At 41.9% G+C, this 16,716-nt stretch overlaps 1 protein-coding gene across 2 annotated transcripts in view; it reads right to left on the bottom strand.

Moving 5' to 3' along the window:
• The window catches only part of arhgap42b (Rho GTPase activating protein 42b), a 92,150-nt gene that overhangs the window by 1,514 nt on the left and 73,920 nt on the right, over positions 1-16,716 (bottom strand). Inside the window, exons 10-22 of one of the 2 annotated variants that reach the window (XM_072453029.1) lie at positions 16,560-16,669; positions 15,849-15,905; positions 13,122-13,200; positions 12,616-12,655; positions 12,277-12,339; positions 12,061-12,135; positions 11,555-11,639; positions 11,315-11,373; positions 10,166-10,271; positions 9,814-9,973; positions 6,605-6,752; positions 1,302-1,664; positions 685-823 (exon numbers count right to left, since the gene is read on the bottom strand). In XM_072453029.1, coding sequence (XP_072309130.1) covers positions 685-823; positions 1,302-1,664; positions 6,605-6,752; positions 9,814-9,973; positions 10,166-10,271; positions 11,315-11,373; positions 11,555-11,639; positions 12,061-12,135; positions 12,277-12,339; positions 12,616-12,655; positions 13,122-13,200; positions 15,849-15,905; positions 16,560-16,669 — 1,484 coding nt within the window. The remainder of the gene's footprint in view (positions 1-684; positions 824-1,301; positions 1,665-6,604; positions 6,753-9,813; positions 9,974-10,165; positions 10,272-11,314; positions 11,374-11,554; positions 11,640-12,060; positions 12,136-12,276; positions 12,340-12,615; positions 12,656-13,121; positions 13,201-15,848; positions 15,906-16,559; positions 16,670-16,716) is intronic. The other variant, XM_072453030.1, reaches the window with a different exon arrangement.

Raw genomic sequence — 16,716 nt, 5'->3', positions numbered from 1 at the left:
GCTCCCACTGCAGGAGGAAAATACATAAATCTGGGTGCACATACTCCTCCAATCCCGAAATCCTCTTTATGCTGCGTACGCATAAACAGACAGGCTTGACTGCACCGAGAGACTGATGAAGGCCTCCAAACCTCCAGGACTATTGACTTATAACACGCAGACAGAAAGGCTCCCAGGAAGTGCAGTGTGATTCTAAACAACCTACATGTGGATGTGACAACTGCAACCGGGGATTTTCTTACACGATTGACGTCTTGATGACAAAAAACTACTGTGTAAAAGAGTCAAGACGTTATTTATTGCTGTTATGTGAACATGTATAGATGATCCAACAGCAACGTTTATGTCTTATGCCAACTGAAAGAGAACACATGTGCGCTTTAATAAAATAGAGTAAAAATAAAGAGTGGTTTATAAAATTTGATACTGTTAAACATAGTATCTAAGTCTTCTGATTTGTTGAGACATTGTTTTGAAAGGTCTTAAATAATGTTCTCCCTGAGGTTGTGGCTATTTGGCAAATGTGCTTGTTTTGTAACTCAGAAGATCGTTTTGCATGATGCTTTTAATGCTGATTTGAATAGCACAAGCACAAGCTCAGGCTCATTAACTCAGAAGTGAGTTAAGATGACCTGAATCATGTACATTTGTCTGCATTTGTTATTCATGATGAAGAATATTTACATTGAGCCTGGTCTTTGGTAACCATTGCTGACGGAGGGGTCCATCCTGCGGCGAATCACATCTTTGGGAGGAAGTTTGGGGTTGTCCTTGAACTCCAGTGTCGGTAGACTTGGGACAGATGCAGAGCAGCGCCTATCGCCTGGACGAAAAACAAATTCATATGAAACTGATCCAGCACAAAAATAAATAATATCTATAATTTCAAACATTATTGTAAAATATACTGTACGCTATATTCTATTTGAATGAAGACTGGTTTTCATTTCCTTATAAATCAAGATAACAAATGTGCTTTTATGCTTTCAAATATGCTTGAAACATGAAACATTGCCCAGCTTTATTTTAAATTGGTCAAATGAAATAAGTGTAAAGACTTCCAAAGCTTATGTTGTAAGTATCAATGAAGAGTTCATTCTGTCTCCGTGTATTTCTTTCTTCTTTTTGACATTATATTCTACATATTATAACAGTAGAGGGATTTCCTCAAGAAGGGATGGAATAAAAATCGGTTTAGCTTTTGAAAGTTAGAGAGTAAATTGTAAGCCTCTGACCTTTTTATTTCAAATGGCACTATCTGATTTTGCAAATGAACTCTCCTCTTGTATATGCACACTCACTTTCATCTGCAAAGTGCTTCATCAGCGCCATGTTAAGGCTGCTGTGGCTGTGCGGGGCCTTTTTCGGGGCAGCTGACATTTGGGACGAGGTGCTGACCGAGGACAGGCTGAGCGCGTCCTCGGACTCCCCGTCCGTGCGTCCCGCGTCCTCCCGTGAGCTGGACTCGCCACTGCTCACGGCGTCCCTGGCCCCGGGACCGTTGGACAGCAGCCCGGGCAGTTGGAGCAGGTCCAGCAGAGACGTGTCCAGGTCCTGAGCGGGACAGGTGGTTTTGGTGGAGCTGTTCTGCTCTGAGGAGTGTGATGACAGCGACTCCAGGCTGCCCGTGGGTGTGCTGCTGCGGCTACTGCTCAGCGTGTCACCTATGCAGGGACCAGGAGACGGGCACATAAGGCTCTCATTAAAATCTGCTCCGTCAAAATAACAAAACCGGAATGAAACTGATATTAACACAATTAAAGGAGACATGCTATGCTTAATGAACCTTTATGAGCTTTAAAACTGAGTCCAGATGACTACAACTGAACCTTTTTCTACAATTGTCATTATTGACTTAGTAATGTTGTATTTTGATTGATTCATGCATGTTTGAGTTATCTATTGTCCTGCATCCAAGGCTTGAGTGCTAAGAAAATTCCATTCCAGGGACAAATCAGTATTTGGGGATCTAGGCCGGTCTGCAAAACAAGTCTTAAAAACTTAGGTAATATCTTTGACAAAAACATGTCTTTAGAGCTCCACTCGAAGCAGTTGACCAGGAATAGGTCTTTTTTTCAGCTGAGAAAAATGTCTAAACTCAGAAAAATGGTGTGTCAAAATGATCTGGAACTCATAAATCATGCTTTTGTGTCTTCACGTTTCGACTGTTGTAATAGTTTGTTTTCCTTGTTTTCCTGTCCAAACAAGAAGGAGCTCTCTCGTTTGCAGCTAGTCCAGATCTCTGCAGCGAGGACCTTGACCGGCACAAATAGAAAGGCACACATTTCACCCATTCTCAAAGCCCTTCACTGGCTGCCGGTCTTCCTATTGCATACGATTTAAAATATGAGCGCTAACTTTCAGAGCCTTGCATGGTCAGGTGCCTTTGTGTATCAGCGATCAGATCAAACCGTAGACTCCCCCTCGCTCACTGAGGTCTTTGGATCAGAAAACACCGACGGTTCCTCGCACTCGTTTTCAGACCGATCCTTCTAGGCCAGGGCCGGCCTAGTATGGCGGGTGCCTGGGGGTGGCAAGTATAAAGTGGGTGTTTAAATGGCACTAGGGGGGGGGCCCTCTGGATTAAAAAAAAAAAAATGTTGCGCCCCCTTCTATGTATCCAAACACTATTTGGAATTGACAAATAAATCAACGAAAATGGTTGTTGCTTGGCAGAATTTTTTTTTGGGGGGGCGCCAGGGGAGTAGCTCGCCTAGGGCACCAAATGTGCTGGGGCCGGCCCTGTTCCAGGCCATTGCCACCAGTCACTGGACTCTGTTGTTACTTTCAAGGTTCAGCTTAAAACCTTTTTATTCAGTCAGGCTTTTTAATCACAATTGCTTTAGGGACTGATTTGACTGTATATTGTTGTATGTGTATTGCTCACGGTAAGTCTGTGTTTTTATTTGCCTCGTTGCGTTTTCCTAAGGAAAGGCTCTCTCTCTCACCTGGAAAGGCAGACGGGCTGGACGTAAACTCCGAGAGAAGAGAGGGACAAACAGGAAGTCGGTTCCCGCCGTAGTCATAGGTAACGTGAGGTCCCTTCAAAATAAAATGACGGAAATAGCGAGCCTCATGCGGTCCCAGAGGATTTATAGGGACAGCAGCGTCTTGATTTTCACAGAGACCTGGTTAACAGCAGAAATGCCAGACTCTATTGTAGGTTTGGACAATTTTCATCTGCTGCGGGCGGACAGAACGAGAGAATCCGGGAAGAAAAGAGGTGGAGGTGTGGCGGTGTATGTGAACACGAGCTGGTCCAAACCCGAACACTGCACAGTGAGGGAGCAGCTATGTAACAAGGATATTGAACTATTGGCTATTGGCATGAGGCCATATTATCTGCCCCGGGAGTTCTCACATGTGATTTTGATCGCAGTCTATGTGGCCCCGTCTGCCAATGCTGAAAATGCTTGTGAAGCACTGCTCTCCTGCACTTGTAGGCTGCAAACACAGCATCCACAGGCTCTCTTCCTCATCTCTGGTGACTTTAACCACGCTTCTCCCTCTTCTGTTCTACCAACATACACCCGGTATGTTACCTGCCCCACCAGAGAGAATAGAACATTGGACTTGTTTTTTGCCAACACCAAGGAGGCTTATTCTTCTTCCCCCCTCCCTCCCCTGGGCAGCTCGGACCACAACCTTGTACATCTGAGGCCTGTGTATGAACCCATCGTGCGCAGGCAGCCTGTGGTGTCCCGTGAGGTGAGGATGTGGTCTGCTGAGAGCGAGGAGGCTCTGAGGGACTGCTTCAGCACCACTGTCTGGACTGAGCTTTATGACCCACATGGGGAGGACATCAACACCATCACAGAGTGCATCACGGACTACATCAACTTCTGTTTTGAGAACATTGTTCCCTCCCGGACGGTGCAGTGTTTTCCAATCAACAAGCCATGGATTAACCGTGAACTGAAGGCTCTGCTGAAGGAGAAGAAGAGAGCCTTCAGGTCAGGGAACAAGGAGGAGCTGAGTACTGTGCAGAAGGAGCTGAGGAGGAAGATCAGGCAGGCTGAGGCCGGCTACAGGAGGAGGATGGAGGAGCAGCTGCAGCAAAAGAACATTCAGGGAGTGTGGAGGAGCCTGAAAACCATCTCGGGCTTCAAAATCCCCCCTGCCCAGACAGAGGGGGATCTACAGTGGGTGAATGATTTAAATGCTCACTTCTTGAGGTTTGATCGGTCACCCGCCCCTCCCCCTGCACAGCTGCATGCTCCCTCTTCCACAGCTGGACAATGCCCTGCATCTGTTCCTCTTCGCTTATCTGCCCCGGACCATCAGCTCCCCACTTCGCCTGGACTCACCCATCCCCCCAGCACACGGTCCCCCTGCCAACCACTGACTGTCACAGCAGCACAGGTGAGGAGTGAGCTGAAGAGGATTAAAGTGAGGAAGGCAGCAGGACCTGATGGCATCAGCCCCAGGCTCCTTAAGTCCTGCGCAGATGAACTGTGTGGAGTGATGGAGCATGTCTTCAACATGAGCCTGAAGCTGAGGGTGGTACCACAGGTCTGGAAGACCTCCTGTCTGGTACCTGTGCCTAAGACACCGCGCCCCAAAGACCTCAACAGCTTCAGGCCAGTGGCTCTCACGTCCCACCTGATGAAGACACTGGAGCGGCTGGTCCTGGACCACCTCCGCTCCACCGTGAGCTCAGCCATGGACCCGCTGCAGTTTGCATATCGGTCTGGCATCGGAGTGGAGGACGCCGTCATCTCCCTGCTGCACCGCTCTCTCTCTCACCTGGAAAAGCCTGGCAGCTCTGTGAGGATCCTGTTCTTCGATCTCTCCAGCGCCTTCAACACCATCCAGCCGCTGCTCCTGAGGGACAAGCTGGAGACGGCTGGTGTGGAGTATGACCTGGCAGAGTGGATCCTGGACTACCTCACAGACCGACCCCAGTTTGTGAGAGCCCGGAACTGTGTGTCTGACACTCGGACCTGCAGTGTGGGGGCGCCCCAGGGCACTGTCCTCGCGCCCTTTCTCTTCACCCTTTATACTGCAGACTTCAGACATGACACGGGCAGCTGTGTCCTGCAGAAGTTCTCTGATGACTCTGCCATCATCAGACTCATCACGGACGACGATGACGCGGAGTACAGAGGACTGGCGCAGGACTTTGTGGACTGGTGTCAGCGGAACCACCTCCTCATCAACGCGGGGAAGACCAAGGAGATGGTGGTGGATTTCCGCAGACGCCACCCCACTGCCCCCAGTGAACATCCAGGGACGGGACATTGAGAGAGTGGACTCATACAAGTACCTGGGTGTTCATCTGAACCACAAACTGGACTGGACTCATAACACAGACGCACTGTACAGGAAGAGCCAGAGTCGGCTCTACCTCCTGAGGAGACTCAGGTCTTTTGGAGTGACAGGGCCACTCCTGAAGACCTTCTACGACTCTGTGGTGGCATCAGCCCTCCTGTATGGTGTGGCCTGCTGGAGCAGCAGCATCACAGAGAGGGAGAGGAAGAGGCTGGACAGAGTCATCAAGAAGTCCAGCTCCGTCCTGGGCTGTGCTCTGGACTCGGTGCAGGAGGTGGGGGACAGGAGGGTCCTGGCTAGATTCACATCTATGCTGGACCATGAGTGTCACCCCCTGCAGGACACTCTCTCCGCTCTGGAGAGCAGCTTCAGTGAGAGACTGATCCACCCTCGATGTGTGAAGGAAAGGTTCTGTAGGTCTTTCCTTCCTGCTGCTGTCAGACTTTATAACAAAAACTGTTAGTACTGAACACCCGCAATACTGACCTAACCTAATACTGATGTGCAACTCTGTCATATGTGCAATTGCTGTTGGAATTCATGTGCAATTACTGTGCAATTACTGTGAAATTCATGTGCAATCTATGTGCTGTCGTGACACATATTCATGTGCAATTACTGTCGTGATCACATGCAATGGTATTTATGTATTTATTTATTTGTCTATGGGAGTTTTTATTTATTTATAGGAGATCTTCTACTGAAAGTGTTTTTCAGACTTCCTATAAGTGATCTGTTCTTCTGTATCTACCTCTGTATCTACCTGCGTTGCACCAATGAAATTTCCCCATGTGGGACAATAAAGGAATATCTTATCTTATCTTATCTTATTACTTTATTTTGTGTTTCAACAGTTTTTGTCTAGCACTTTGTGACTTCTGTCTGTGAAACTACTAATACTAATACAACTAATACAACTAATACTACTAATAACTAATTAATTTGACTTATATATAGCACTTGATATTTGTTACTGTCATACTAGCACACAAAAACAATAAGGGCTTGAAAAACTACTTTGTACAAACTGAATCAATAAAATAATATCGAGTCAATTTGATGGTTTTACATTAAACAAGTGAACAGAACATTAGACAGATTTTGCACAAATGTAAGGATTTGTGCAAGCCCAAAGGCATGTATGCATTTTCATAGTAGGCTCTTGACAATAAAGGAATATCTTATCTTATCTTAACATAATTGTGATAAAGTATCCCTACAATTTGCATTCACACTGAAGAATAGAGTTTGGTAATGGTTTTGTTTTATGCTCTTAGGTCACAAATCAGTAGATAGTGGAATCGTGCGTCCCAGTGCTCTCGTTGGTCCTCACTTTCTGCGTCTGACAGGCACAGCGTCGGGGCGTAAATGCGGGGCTTCCTGGTGCTGGTCGACATACACATGGCCCTGCTGCGACGTGAGTCCGGCCGACTCTGGGGCTGAGGCGGAGGCACGTTCGGGTCCGGAGGCTGATCGAATATCTGCAGGTTTAGACCAACGATTAATCAACCAGAGATAGAATTTAGAAGATTACTTGATGTACTGAATGCAAAGTACAAACTGTCTTTACAGAGGCTTTTAGGATTAGGGGATGATTAGTAACAGGAATTAAAGAAGACGATAAGGACATAATATAAAATGAGACATTCAAAAGGCATCCATTGCTGATAGCTGAAATATCTCCTAATCCACTCCTCTAGGTATTTGTGCAACGGTAGTTTTTTTATTTGCTGACATGAATACAAGAATGCGGTGAGCAATTCCTTTGTTATCACCAATAAACAGGAAACTGAAACCCACGAAGAGAACTCCCATAAAACTTACTCTAACAGGGTTTTTTCTTCAGTAAGGATCTAATATTTCTTTCCTTCTTTTTATTTTTTTTAGATAATACTAGGACTAGACAAAACCAGAATTAAAAGAAAAATAATACATAACATTGTAGTACATATGGATTATATTATTATGATCACATTAACTTGAAGTGTATGAAAAGTTAGACCAAACATTTCAGTAAAACGTAGTAAACATGATTATATTTGAAAGTTTGCCAATTTTTCCCATTTGACCATTTTAGTAACATTTATTATGTTACTTCCTGGTACATCTGGGTAGCAGACGTGACATGGGTAGAGGTAATTACATGTTGTAATACCAGTTATAAAAATAATTACAAATTAAATAACACAGATAAAACCTTCATTTTGTTAAATGTTTGTTTAAACTATCAGAAAAAATGTTAGTTGGGCATAAATTGTCTTTGTATTTTCAGAATAGAGGGAAAGTCATTTTCAACTTTGATTTTTCAACTTTTCTTTCCTTGACAGTAAAATTTTGATATTTGATTACATGAAATATACAATAGAAATGAAAAAAAAAAAAACATTAACAAGACATACTGCTACACACATACATACAAATAAATAAAAAGTAAATTAACAAATAAACAAATAAATAGGTAAATTACAGATACAATCAGGGTTAGAAGCAATCACACACATGTTTGACATTTTCTAAAACAGCATTCTTAAACAGTGGGAAGAAGGTCAAGGAGCAGATGGAAACTGGGAGGAGGTTCCAGTCAGTTGATTTGTATTGAAATGCATGTTTACCCATTCCTCTTTTTGGGTGTGTGAAAAAGAGGTGAATTGTATGGCATTGACTGTAGGAGGAGCTAAACAGTATTAGATATTGTATAAAATATGAAGGCTAATTAAGGATGAGTGTGCCTTCTTGCTGGGCCAGGACAGGTGTTGGCACATAGCACAGTGGTGTGTCCTGTAGGGGCAGTATGAATCTGCACAGGCCGTTGTATACAATATAAAGTGATTAGGGATAAACGGATGTAGTACCTTGGTAATAATCTAATCATGATCTAGGACGGGAAGTAACCTAACTGCTTGGAGTTGTTGAAAGATTGGGACAGTAATTTTAGGGAGTAATTAAGCTTGTTTGCAATGCTGTTTACATAAATAAAAGAGATCTGAATCCAACCAAAGGCCCAAGTGCTTGAACTATTCTATTCAGATCTATGAAAAGAAAAAAGCATATGACTTGGATTTGTTGAGTAGTAGCTAATTGGACAAGAGCCAATGCTAAACTAAGTTAAAATAATTTAGTAAGGAATTGGATATGTTGCAGTTTAATGTCACAGTTCAGCTACTCAGAGGGTCATTAATTAATTCATTGGTTTCAGGAATAAGGATTTTTTCCTGATTTGAAGGATTTGGCATCATCGCAATAGCACACTTCAAATGATAATATTATGTATTTTGAATGGAGATTTCAAACTCCCGCACACTGTCTCACTCTTGATTAATTTATGAAGACGAGGTTTCGGCCCGTCTGACCTTCATCATGGGGAAAGGTTCTCAAAAAATCCTTCAAATCAGGAAGGATTAATTTGCCTGGGAGCCATGGATATAGAAAAACATACAGGACCAAAAGAGGAATCTTGTGGAATGGCTTTGTTTATAACTGAGATTGGACTGGTGGCCTCCAAAAGACACTCTGGTGATGGTAGTGCAAATAAGAGTGGAACAATAATAGAGCGGACCTAGAAAGACCAATATTATGCAATTTGCAGTAGATAATGATCTACTAAATCAAAAGCTTTAGTGAGATCAATGAGCATAGCACCAGTACACATACCATTATTAAAACAAGAGAACATGTCCTTTGTATGTTTAAAAAGAGCAGTAGTTGTAGAAAAACATTTCTGAACCCTGACAGGCTTTCAATATCAATTAAATATCAGATTGTTGAATAAATATAATGCGATGCTGTGGAGGAGAGCAAGAACTCTCCAGATTTATGCAATGGAATAACATTGGCACAATTCTAGGGTAAAGAGACTTGTAGGTAGCAAAAGATAAGTTAAAAAGTACAGCCAAAGGGGATGAGAGGGCACGGGCTCCTAGTTTAATAAACTTCATCTGAATGGCAGAGTCACTGTTAAAGGAAAGTTCACCTATTACTCTAAGTTTGGGTAAGTGCAAACTAAAAGCACTAGCAAAGGTGGGAGGATCATTAGTAACTTAATTATTTGTACTGATATTGATCATCGTTCCACCAGATTTCCCGGGTGGGTTAATCATTTGTTAATTCATTTCATTTGAGTTTCTTGTGGTTGAAGTGCATTCATTTCTTCATTGCATTTGCAGGAGCTTTGTGTGATGATAGTAGCTCCATGAACTCTCTCTGCCCTCTATATATGAATATGAATAAGATCCCCATTTACCCAAGGTAAGTGGGTTCCTTTACCTAAGAAAAAACATTTCCAACAGTGTTTGTTTTCATGAAGAATAATTCTTATAAAAAGACCATCAAAATTCATCCAGGAAAATGAGTTGAGAAGTGAAGATAGATAAGTCAGATCAGACCTGTAAATATGATAGTTTCCAAGCTAATATCATTGTCCAAAATACTGCAACTTCACTGATGTAAAACTATGATAAATATTTACCTCAGGGACTATCCCATCAAACTAAAAATACATTACATTACTTACATTGTATTATTATTTTTTTAATTATTTTTTACCTTAATGCAGTTTTCGATGAGAATCTCCACCACGATGTTCTGGAACTTAATATTCATCATGGCCGCCACCGTCTCTTCCTGTGACCTCATCAGTGTGGGCCCGAAGACGACGCCCAGGTTGGACACGGTCATCAGGTTGAACTGGCTCTGGGTGGAAACTCTGTAAACGCAGCCGAGCATTACTGGCCTGCTCACGGCTGATATGTCCAAATGTAATTCCTTACCACACACACTGACAGCTACAAGTGCATTAAGCTGTCCCAGGACTGTGAGGACACTTTAATCAGTCTAAACCATTTTTATCTCTTCTCATAGGCCCACAGGGTTAGCCATTCATTACACCAAAACGTACGTGACAAGATGTTTTATTAGCAGCTCCAGCATTTCTCGGTTCCTCCCTGGCAGCTTATGCACCAGGGCATGGACCGCACACACTCGGTAATTCTGGTCATCAGACTCTGAGGATAGGTGAACAGACAAAGAATTAATCACATAACAAAAGATGCTGACATGCACATACGAGGCACCTTTTTTATGTCTTCGTTAAGTGGATGTGCCGGTATGAATGAAAGGGTGTGGTAGACAAAATGCACTTACTGAAACAAGTTAATTACAAGCTTGAACTTAGTGTGGATTGTGGTTAAAAGTTTGTAGTCTGGGAAGTGGTTGGCATTGGGAGTAGAACTATGTTGATTATTAATGATTTACTTTTGTTTTATTAGTCTAACTTTCTGTAGTATGGTCTCAGACAGTGGTTTTCAAACTGTGCATTTGTCAGGCATCAAAAGTGTATCATTATTTGTAATGGTAAAATATGCTTTAATTAAATAAAATCTAACCCTGTAAAAGTAATCTCATATAAAAAGCTACTTAAGTAAAAGTATTTGAATACGTGTTTAAGAGTTAAAAAGAGAAATACATTATGTTCTCAACTATCAGAGAGTGAAATGTGGTGATCTAGATTTTTTTGAATTTTTTTTTAGTCAATTCATCTCTAGTCTTTTGATATATAATTGTATTAAGTCAGGACTTGAATTCAAAGCTTTTAGTCTGAATGTCACCATCAAAATACTACAAAATAGCCTCTCAAACAATGTGAAAGTACTTCATCTAGTGGTGTAGAAATAAAAGTTAAGTATCCACTGTAAACACACAGTAAAGTACTTTTACGTTTGTACTTTCCACTACTGTAAATGTTGAATTATAGTAGCGTATTTACCTACAAATACGCACTGGCTGGGAGAAAAACAAGTCACAATCAAATCATAATTTTCCTTTACTGAATGTTCTTTCTCAATAATCATTATTATATTATATTATTATAGTCAATATTAAACACATTAAGTCGACAAATTCCCTTAAATTTGATCCAGTTCAAATCTACAGCCCTCAACCATTTCCATCTGACATGTCCAAGAAATACAGCTTTTCCACCACATCACTCACACCGGGAGGAGAAATGCATGACCTCCTCAAAACCTGGTACTTTCGGACAACTTACTGGCAGCCATGATGAAATCTTTGTGCAGTTTGAAGGTCATTAGTGGCTCAGAGAGACACCTGGTAAAGAGGGAGAGCGGTTGCCATTTATTTCCAGAGTAATATGACTTTTTCACGCAGGTCCCCTTCCCCCCCGTGAGTCAGCACTCTCCAAGCGCCGCAAACACCAAGGAGGAGGAGGCATTATGGAGGTAATGACTATTCCTGACAGCTAAGGACGGCACCGGCAGGGCACGCTGACCTGAGGTAATTCTTCAGACCACTGGTGATGGTTTTGTTATCCCACGTCTCAGGATCCAGGTCCATATCCACTGGGGCTTTTGACGCTGAAAGAGGAGATTGAGGATTTTGATTAAACGCATGGCAAACTGACAAAAGAGAAGAAAAAAAAACACATTCATTGTCGGGTGCGAGGTAACGGCGGATGTCGTTTCCAGGGGGCCGCTATAATATCGAGGAGTGGTCCGTGCGAGCCGCGTAGACGTTTCCAGGGCAATTGCATTAAGTGTGAAGAAACAGGATTATCTTTAGTGATCTGATAACGGCAAGTGGAGAGAGGCTGCTTCACTGCGACACCACAAAGAGAAAACCTTACAAGACACTTAAGACTGTGTGTGTGTGTGTGTAGGTGTGTGTGTGTGCGTGCATGCGTGTGTGTGTGTGTGTGTGGTTGAATACAAAAATAATTATCAATAATAACTATTTTCTGTGTTTGAGGTGTTTAAAATTGAGAGAAAAACAACTTACAAAACACTGTGGTCATCAGCTTCTGTACTTTTGAGTTGACTCCTCCGATTCTATACAGCCCCATGGCATTGAGGCCTGCACAACACAATGTAAACGTTTACTGATTTGCTGCTAATTCAAGGGGAAACCAGCACATTCATATTCAAAATCACGCGTCTGGGCAGCGATCAAGTCATGTTTGACAATTGAAAGAGGAGTAGATTTTAAAAGCCTCACCTCTGGACTCAACCAGGTCCATGCACTTTCTCACAAAGTTGAAGCCGGCCTCATTTAGAAACGCTGTGACAGAACAGGAGAAGAGGTTTTACATGACAATTACACCGTAGGTTAACCACGCACCGTACAGGAATAATAAATGCTCCCTTATGCCAGTGGTTTAACTAATAAGATACAAGCGCAGAGCTGAAGGCTGCACTATGTCAGATGTGTGGGAGGATGTCAAGTAATTGTGCTAATGAATATAAATATGTGTAGGTTAAAGGCAGATTTACTGTATGTATGTGATTTATCTGTTGCCTTGCTCCACTTTAAAAAGCTGTGTAATGATATACTCACTTTCTTCCTTTTTACTCAAGATTGATGGAAGGTTATAAATCTGAATGGATGAGAAATGAGACAGGGTTAGGTTGGGTTCATGAGAGATTAAACATTAGCAGGGGATAAGGAAGTAATATGACTTTTAACAAGTAGTGAATATTAAAATACGCCAGATGAATATAATATAGGCTTGATGATTAATATCCAGCAATGTGACATTAGTTCCAAGATTTAAAACCTCAGGGCTTTGTGTTAAAGTAATTCCACACAGTAGTTTGTCTAATCCTAAAATAATTGCAAAACTTTGTAATTCTATTCTAATAAACTATTCTTTGCCATTTGTGTGTTACTTGTATTTGTATAAAGGCTAACTTTAACAAACATGTATGCTAAGCTCATTGGTGTGTGAAGTCAACACAAGTTCACCACAAGAGGGTGCTGTTGACACACCTATCACTTTATTCCAGGCAAACAGCTCACACTTGTGAAAGAGCCAAAGAGAGGAGGATATGTAAGGCCCTCACCGGCTCCTTGCCATCCATGGCCTCCAGCCACAGTCTTCTGTGGGACTCAGACAGCGCCTGCAGTGTCATGATGCCGTGCCTGCAGAGATTCAGAGAAAAGCTGCTCTCAGTCTGATCTCATTGCCTTGGGGCCCTGGACAAACCATGTTTGTTTACACTGGCTCAGGCCTCGATAAGAGGACCAGAGCCCATGTGCAAATGCTACATTTCAAACTGTGTCCTCAGTGCACACTTTGTAAAATCTACTTTCATGTTAAAGCAGTAATACAGAGAGATTCTTTGCCTCACACCCAACATGCAAGCTCCTATGTCTGATCTACATCCACATTGTGCTTTGGTGTAAAGCAGGGCGCTGCTGAAGCATGGTCTGTAGTAGTAATGTGACACCACACTGTTTGAAGAAGCCGCAGCGAGCTACACCCCACTGAGAAGTGATAGTTAGTAGAGGCAGCGCTGCAACAAATGATTCTTTTATTCCAATCTTTTCTTCAAACTAATGAAACTACCGGTACCTAACGATGTACTAATTGGATCTTTGAGGTATTAATTAAGCAAATCTATAAACCAAATCAAAACGAGAAAAGCCATATATAAAGCCATAACTTTAAGGCTGATAGATAAGTAACTTTTATTGTTACGGCAGTGAAGGTTTTAGGACATTTCATTTTAAATGTCTTTAGGATTTATAAAAAATCAAGTGACATTGATTTACAACCAGGCCAAACATTATGACCAGTATGACCAACATAAGTTTCAACTTAACAGTCTTAAATAAGCAACACAATTTGTGAGGTGACAGTACAAATAAATGTGTTAGAAAAAGAAAAACAATATTGTGAGATCGTGAGAAATGTCTAAAATATGTCATGCTTTACAAATTTCAAAGTGACAGATTTGTTGCAAAATCAGCCAAAAATGTGACCCTAGGGTGCTGTTTGCTTCATAGTTTTGTGCTCAAAAACAAAGACCTTTAATTCTGAGCAACATATTTTATCATTTAAATACGGCATAGGAAATACAGGCCATATAATCTGACTGGAATGATAATGAGGATTACACAATAAGTATGGGCATGCTGCACTAATTAAATAATGTATAGTTTTGGCTCGAGTAACCCCGAGTTAGACTGGAGATGAGCGGTTCAAATGCCTGGCCTGATTGCGTCTGGGCTGCAGGTGGAAAACTATGTGTTTATTCTAATGAGGATAAATGGCTGAGCTTGAAGCTGACTCGACTTGGCCCAGGTTGTCCTTGTGGTTGCTACAAGCACCTTGGGGCACCGGCGCTTATGATAAATGACTTGTCCTGCAAATAAAGCACAGTTACCGTTCATGGTCAGCCGGCACTTGTGACGAGGCGGGCAGCACCGGCACGGATTTAGCCATGCACCGAATGCCCCATGATGGTCTAATTGATCTCATAGTCAAGTGCTATATCTATCAATTATCTATGATCCATTGAGCTACGAAATTAAAACCCACACTGGGACAAGCAATGATCGGCTAATTCATAAAGTGACAGAAATCAATGCGCATATGAAGTAGATTTAGAATTTTGCATCCTATTGACTTTTAAGTATCTGACTTGACAGCTGTTGGATTATTTCCAGTCTTATCATGGTGCGGGATGAGGATTACTAATGCTCATGTACTCAGTACATGAGGATTACTAATGCTCATGTACTCAGTACATGAGGATTACTAATGCTCATGTACTTAGTAATCCTCATGTACTGAGTACATGAGCATTAGTAATCCTCATGTACCGAGTACATGAGTATTAGTAATCCTCATGTACTCAGTCTGAGTACATGAGCATTAGTAATGCTCATGTACTGAGTACATGAGGATTACTAATGCTCATGTACTCAGACTGAGTACATGAGGATTACTAATGCTCATGTACTCAGTACTCAGTACATGAGGATTACTAATGCTCATGTACTCAGACCGAGTACATGAGGATTACTAATACTGATGTACTCAGACTGAGTACATGAGGATTATTAATACTCATGTACTCAGACTGAGTACATGAGGATTACTAATACTCATGTACTCGGACTGAGTACGAGGATTACTAATACTGATGTACTCTGATTGAGATATGAGGATTACTAATACTCATGTACTCGGACTGAGATATGAGGATTACTAATACTCATGTACTCGGACTGAGTACGAGGATTACTAATACTCATGTACTCAGACTGAGATGAGGATTACTAATGCTGCATTGGCCATAGTTTCTCTCTTAAGGTGAGACACTACAGGCTAATATATATATATATATATATATATATATATATATAAATATATGAAAACATTACATGCCGATTTTTTTTTGTCTTCTACATCTACATCTACAGAAGATGTTTCAAATCAATATCATTTTTTCCTATTCACCTGCAGTGTCTTGCCTCAACACACTTTAAACTTGATTCAATGTTGTGAGCTTGTGTAGCTCTCACTGGAGAAGTCTCCATTAGCCTGTTGAGTACTTCTGAATGAACATTAGGCCCAACACCTTGGGCATTTATAAAAGTACTTCATTAAATATGTGTATTCTGTTTTCTTCTGTTAAGTTGGCTAAAACTTTTGTTCAATAAAACGTAACATTGCAAAAGGAGTATTTTCAAGGGCTGTAAATGGTTTGATATAGAATTTGAGTGAGTGCTTTGATTAGGTGCAGACATGCAGCACATGCAGCACTGGTCAGTTCACATACCGGACTTTACAGAAAACCCGAAGGGGTCTGAAAAGAGTTCCACGACAGGTGTCATTTCTACAGCGACATGGACACAGACAAAAGAGGGAAAAGGTTTCAAAACTGGGGTAAATGTTATGTTCACTGGAGAGCAGCTGGAGAGGAGAAGAGGTGAAGAACATGCATGACATACAGGGCTGAAAACACACAAGGTTTTGAGTGTTATACAAATAAAACAGACTTTTTATTCAAGTACTAAATAGCTAAATCAAACATAAATGGCGCTATAACATGTCTTTGACTCTGTTTATCAAACTGTGAGTATTTATTTGTGAAATCACTTATGGAACATATTCTAGCATGTCCTGATTCTACCTGATTTTACCATTGATTCATTCTCTACCGTTTGTTCCCATCAGGGGTCGCGGGTGACTGGAGCCTTTGACAGGGACCAGCTCGTCGCAGGGTTAATGTCTTTGGGCAGTGGGAGGAAGCCGGAGAGAACCCACGGTAACACGGGGATGACATGCAGACTCCACCGTTAGTTAGAGATCATGTGATGTCGGTCTCGCCCGGGAATTGAACCCACGATCTTATTCTTGTGTTTATTTATCTGGGCTTTCGATACAAAAAGCTAAGGGTAAATTGCTCTAGCTGTCCTAGCAACCATGTAAACGGGTTCAGACGGGTTCAGACGTGACAAAGAAAAGAATAACAACCGCATTCACAAACCTCTCCACCACTTCCACGTCAAAGCAGAAGCGTTTGTCGATGGAGTCCGTTTTCCGACGAATACAGGACCTGAGCTTGAACACTTCTGGCTGGTTCGGAACCACACCATTCTGAAACATCGGAAGCAACACACAAAAGGTGAAGTTCTCTTGTGCAA

This window comes from Eucyclogobius newberryi, unplaced genomic scaffold, assembly GCF_026437365.1.
Source record: "Eucyclogobius newberryi isolate DKJ021-1_F unplaced genomic scaffold, fEucNew1.0.hap1 SCAF_10, whole genome shotgun sequence".
NCBI classification, from domain to species: Eukaryota; Metazoa; Chordata; class Actinopteri; order Gobiiformes; family Gobiidae; genus Eucyclogobius; species Eucyclogobius newberryi.
The sequence above is the reverse complement of the archived record's forward strand: the minus strand, read 5'-3'. Positions and strand labels throughout refer to the sequence as shown.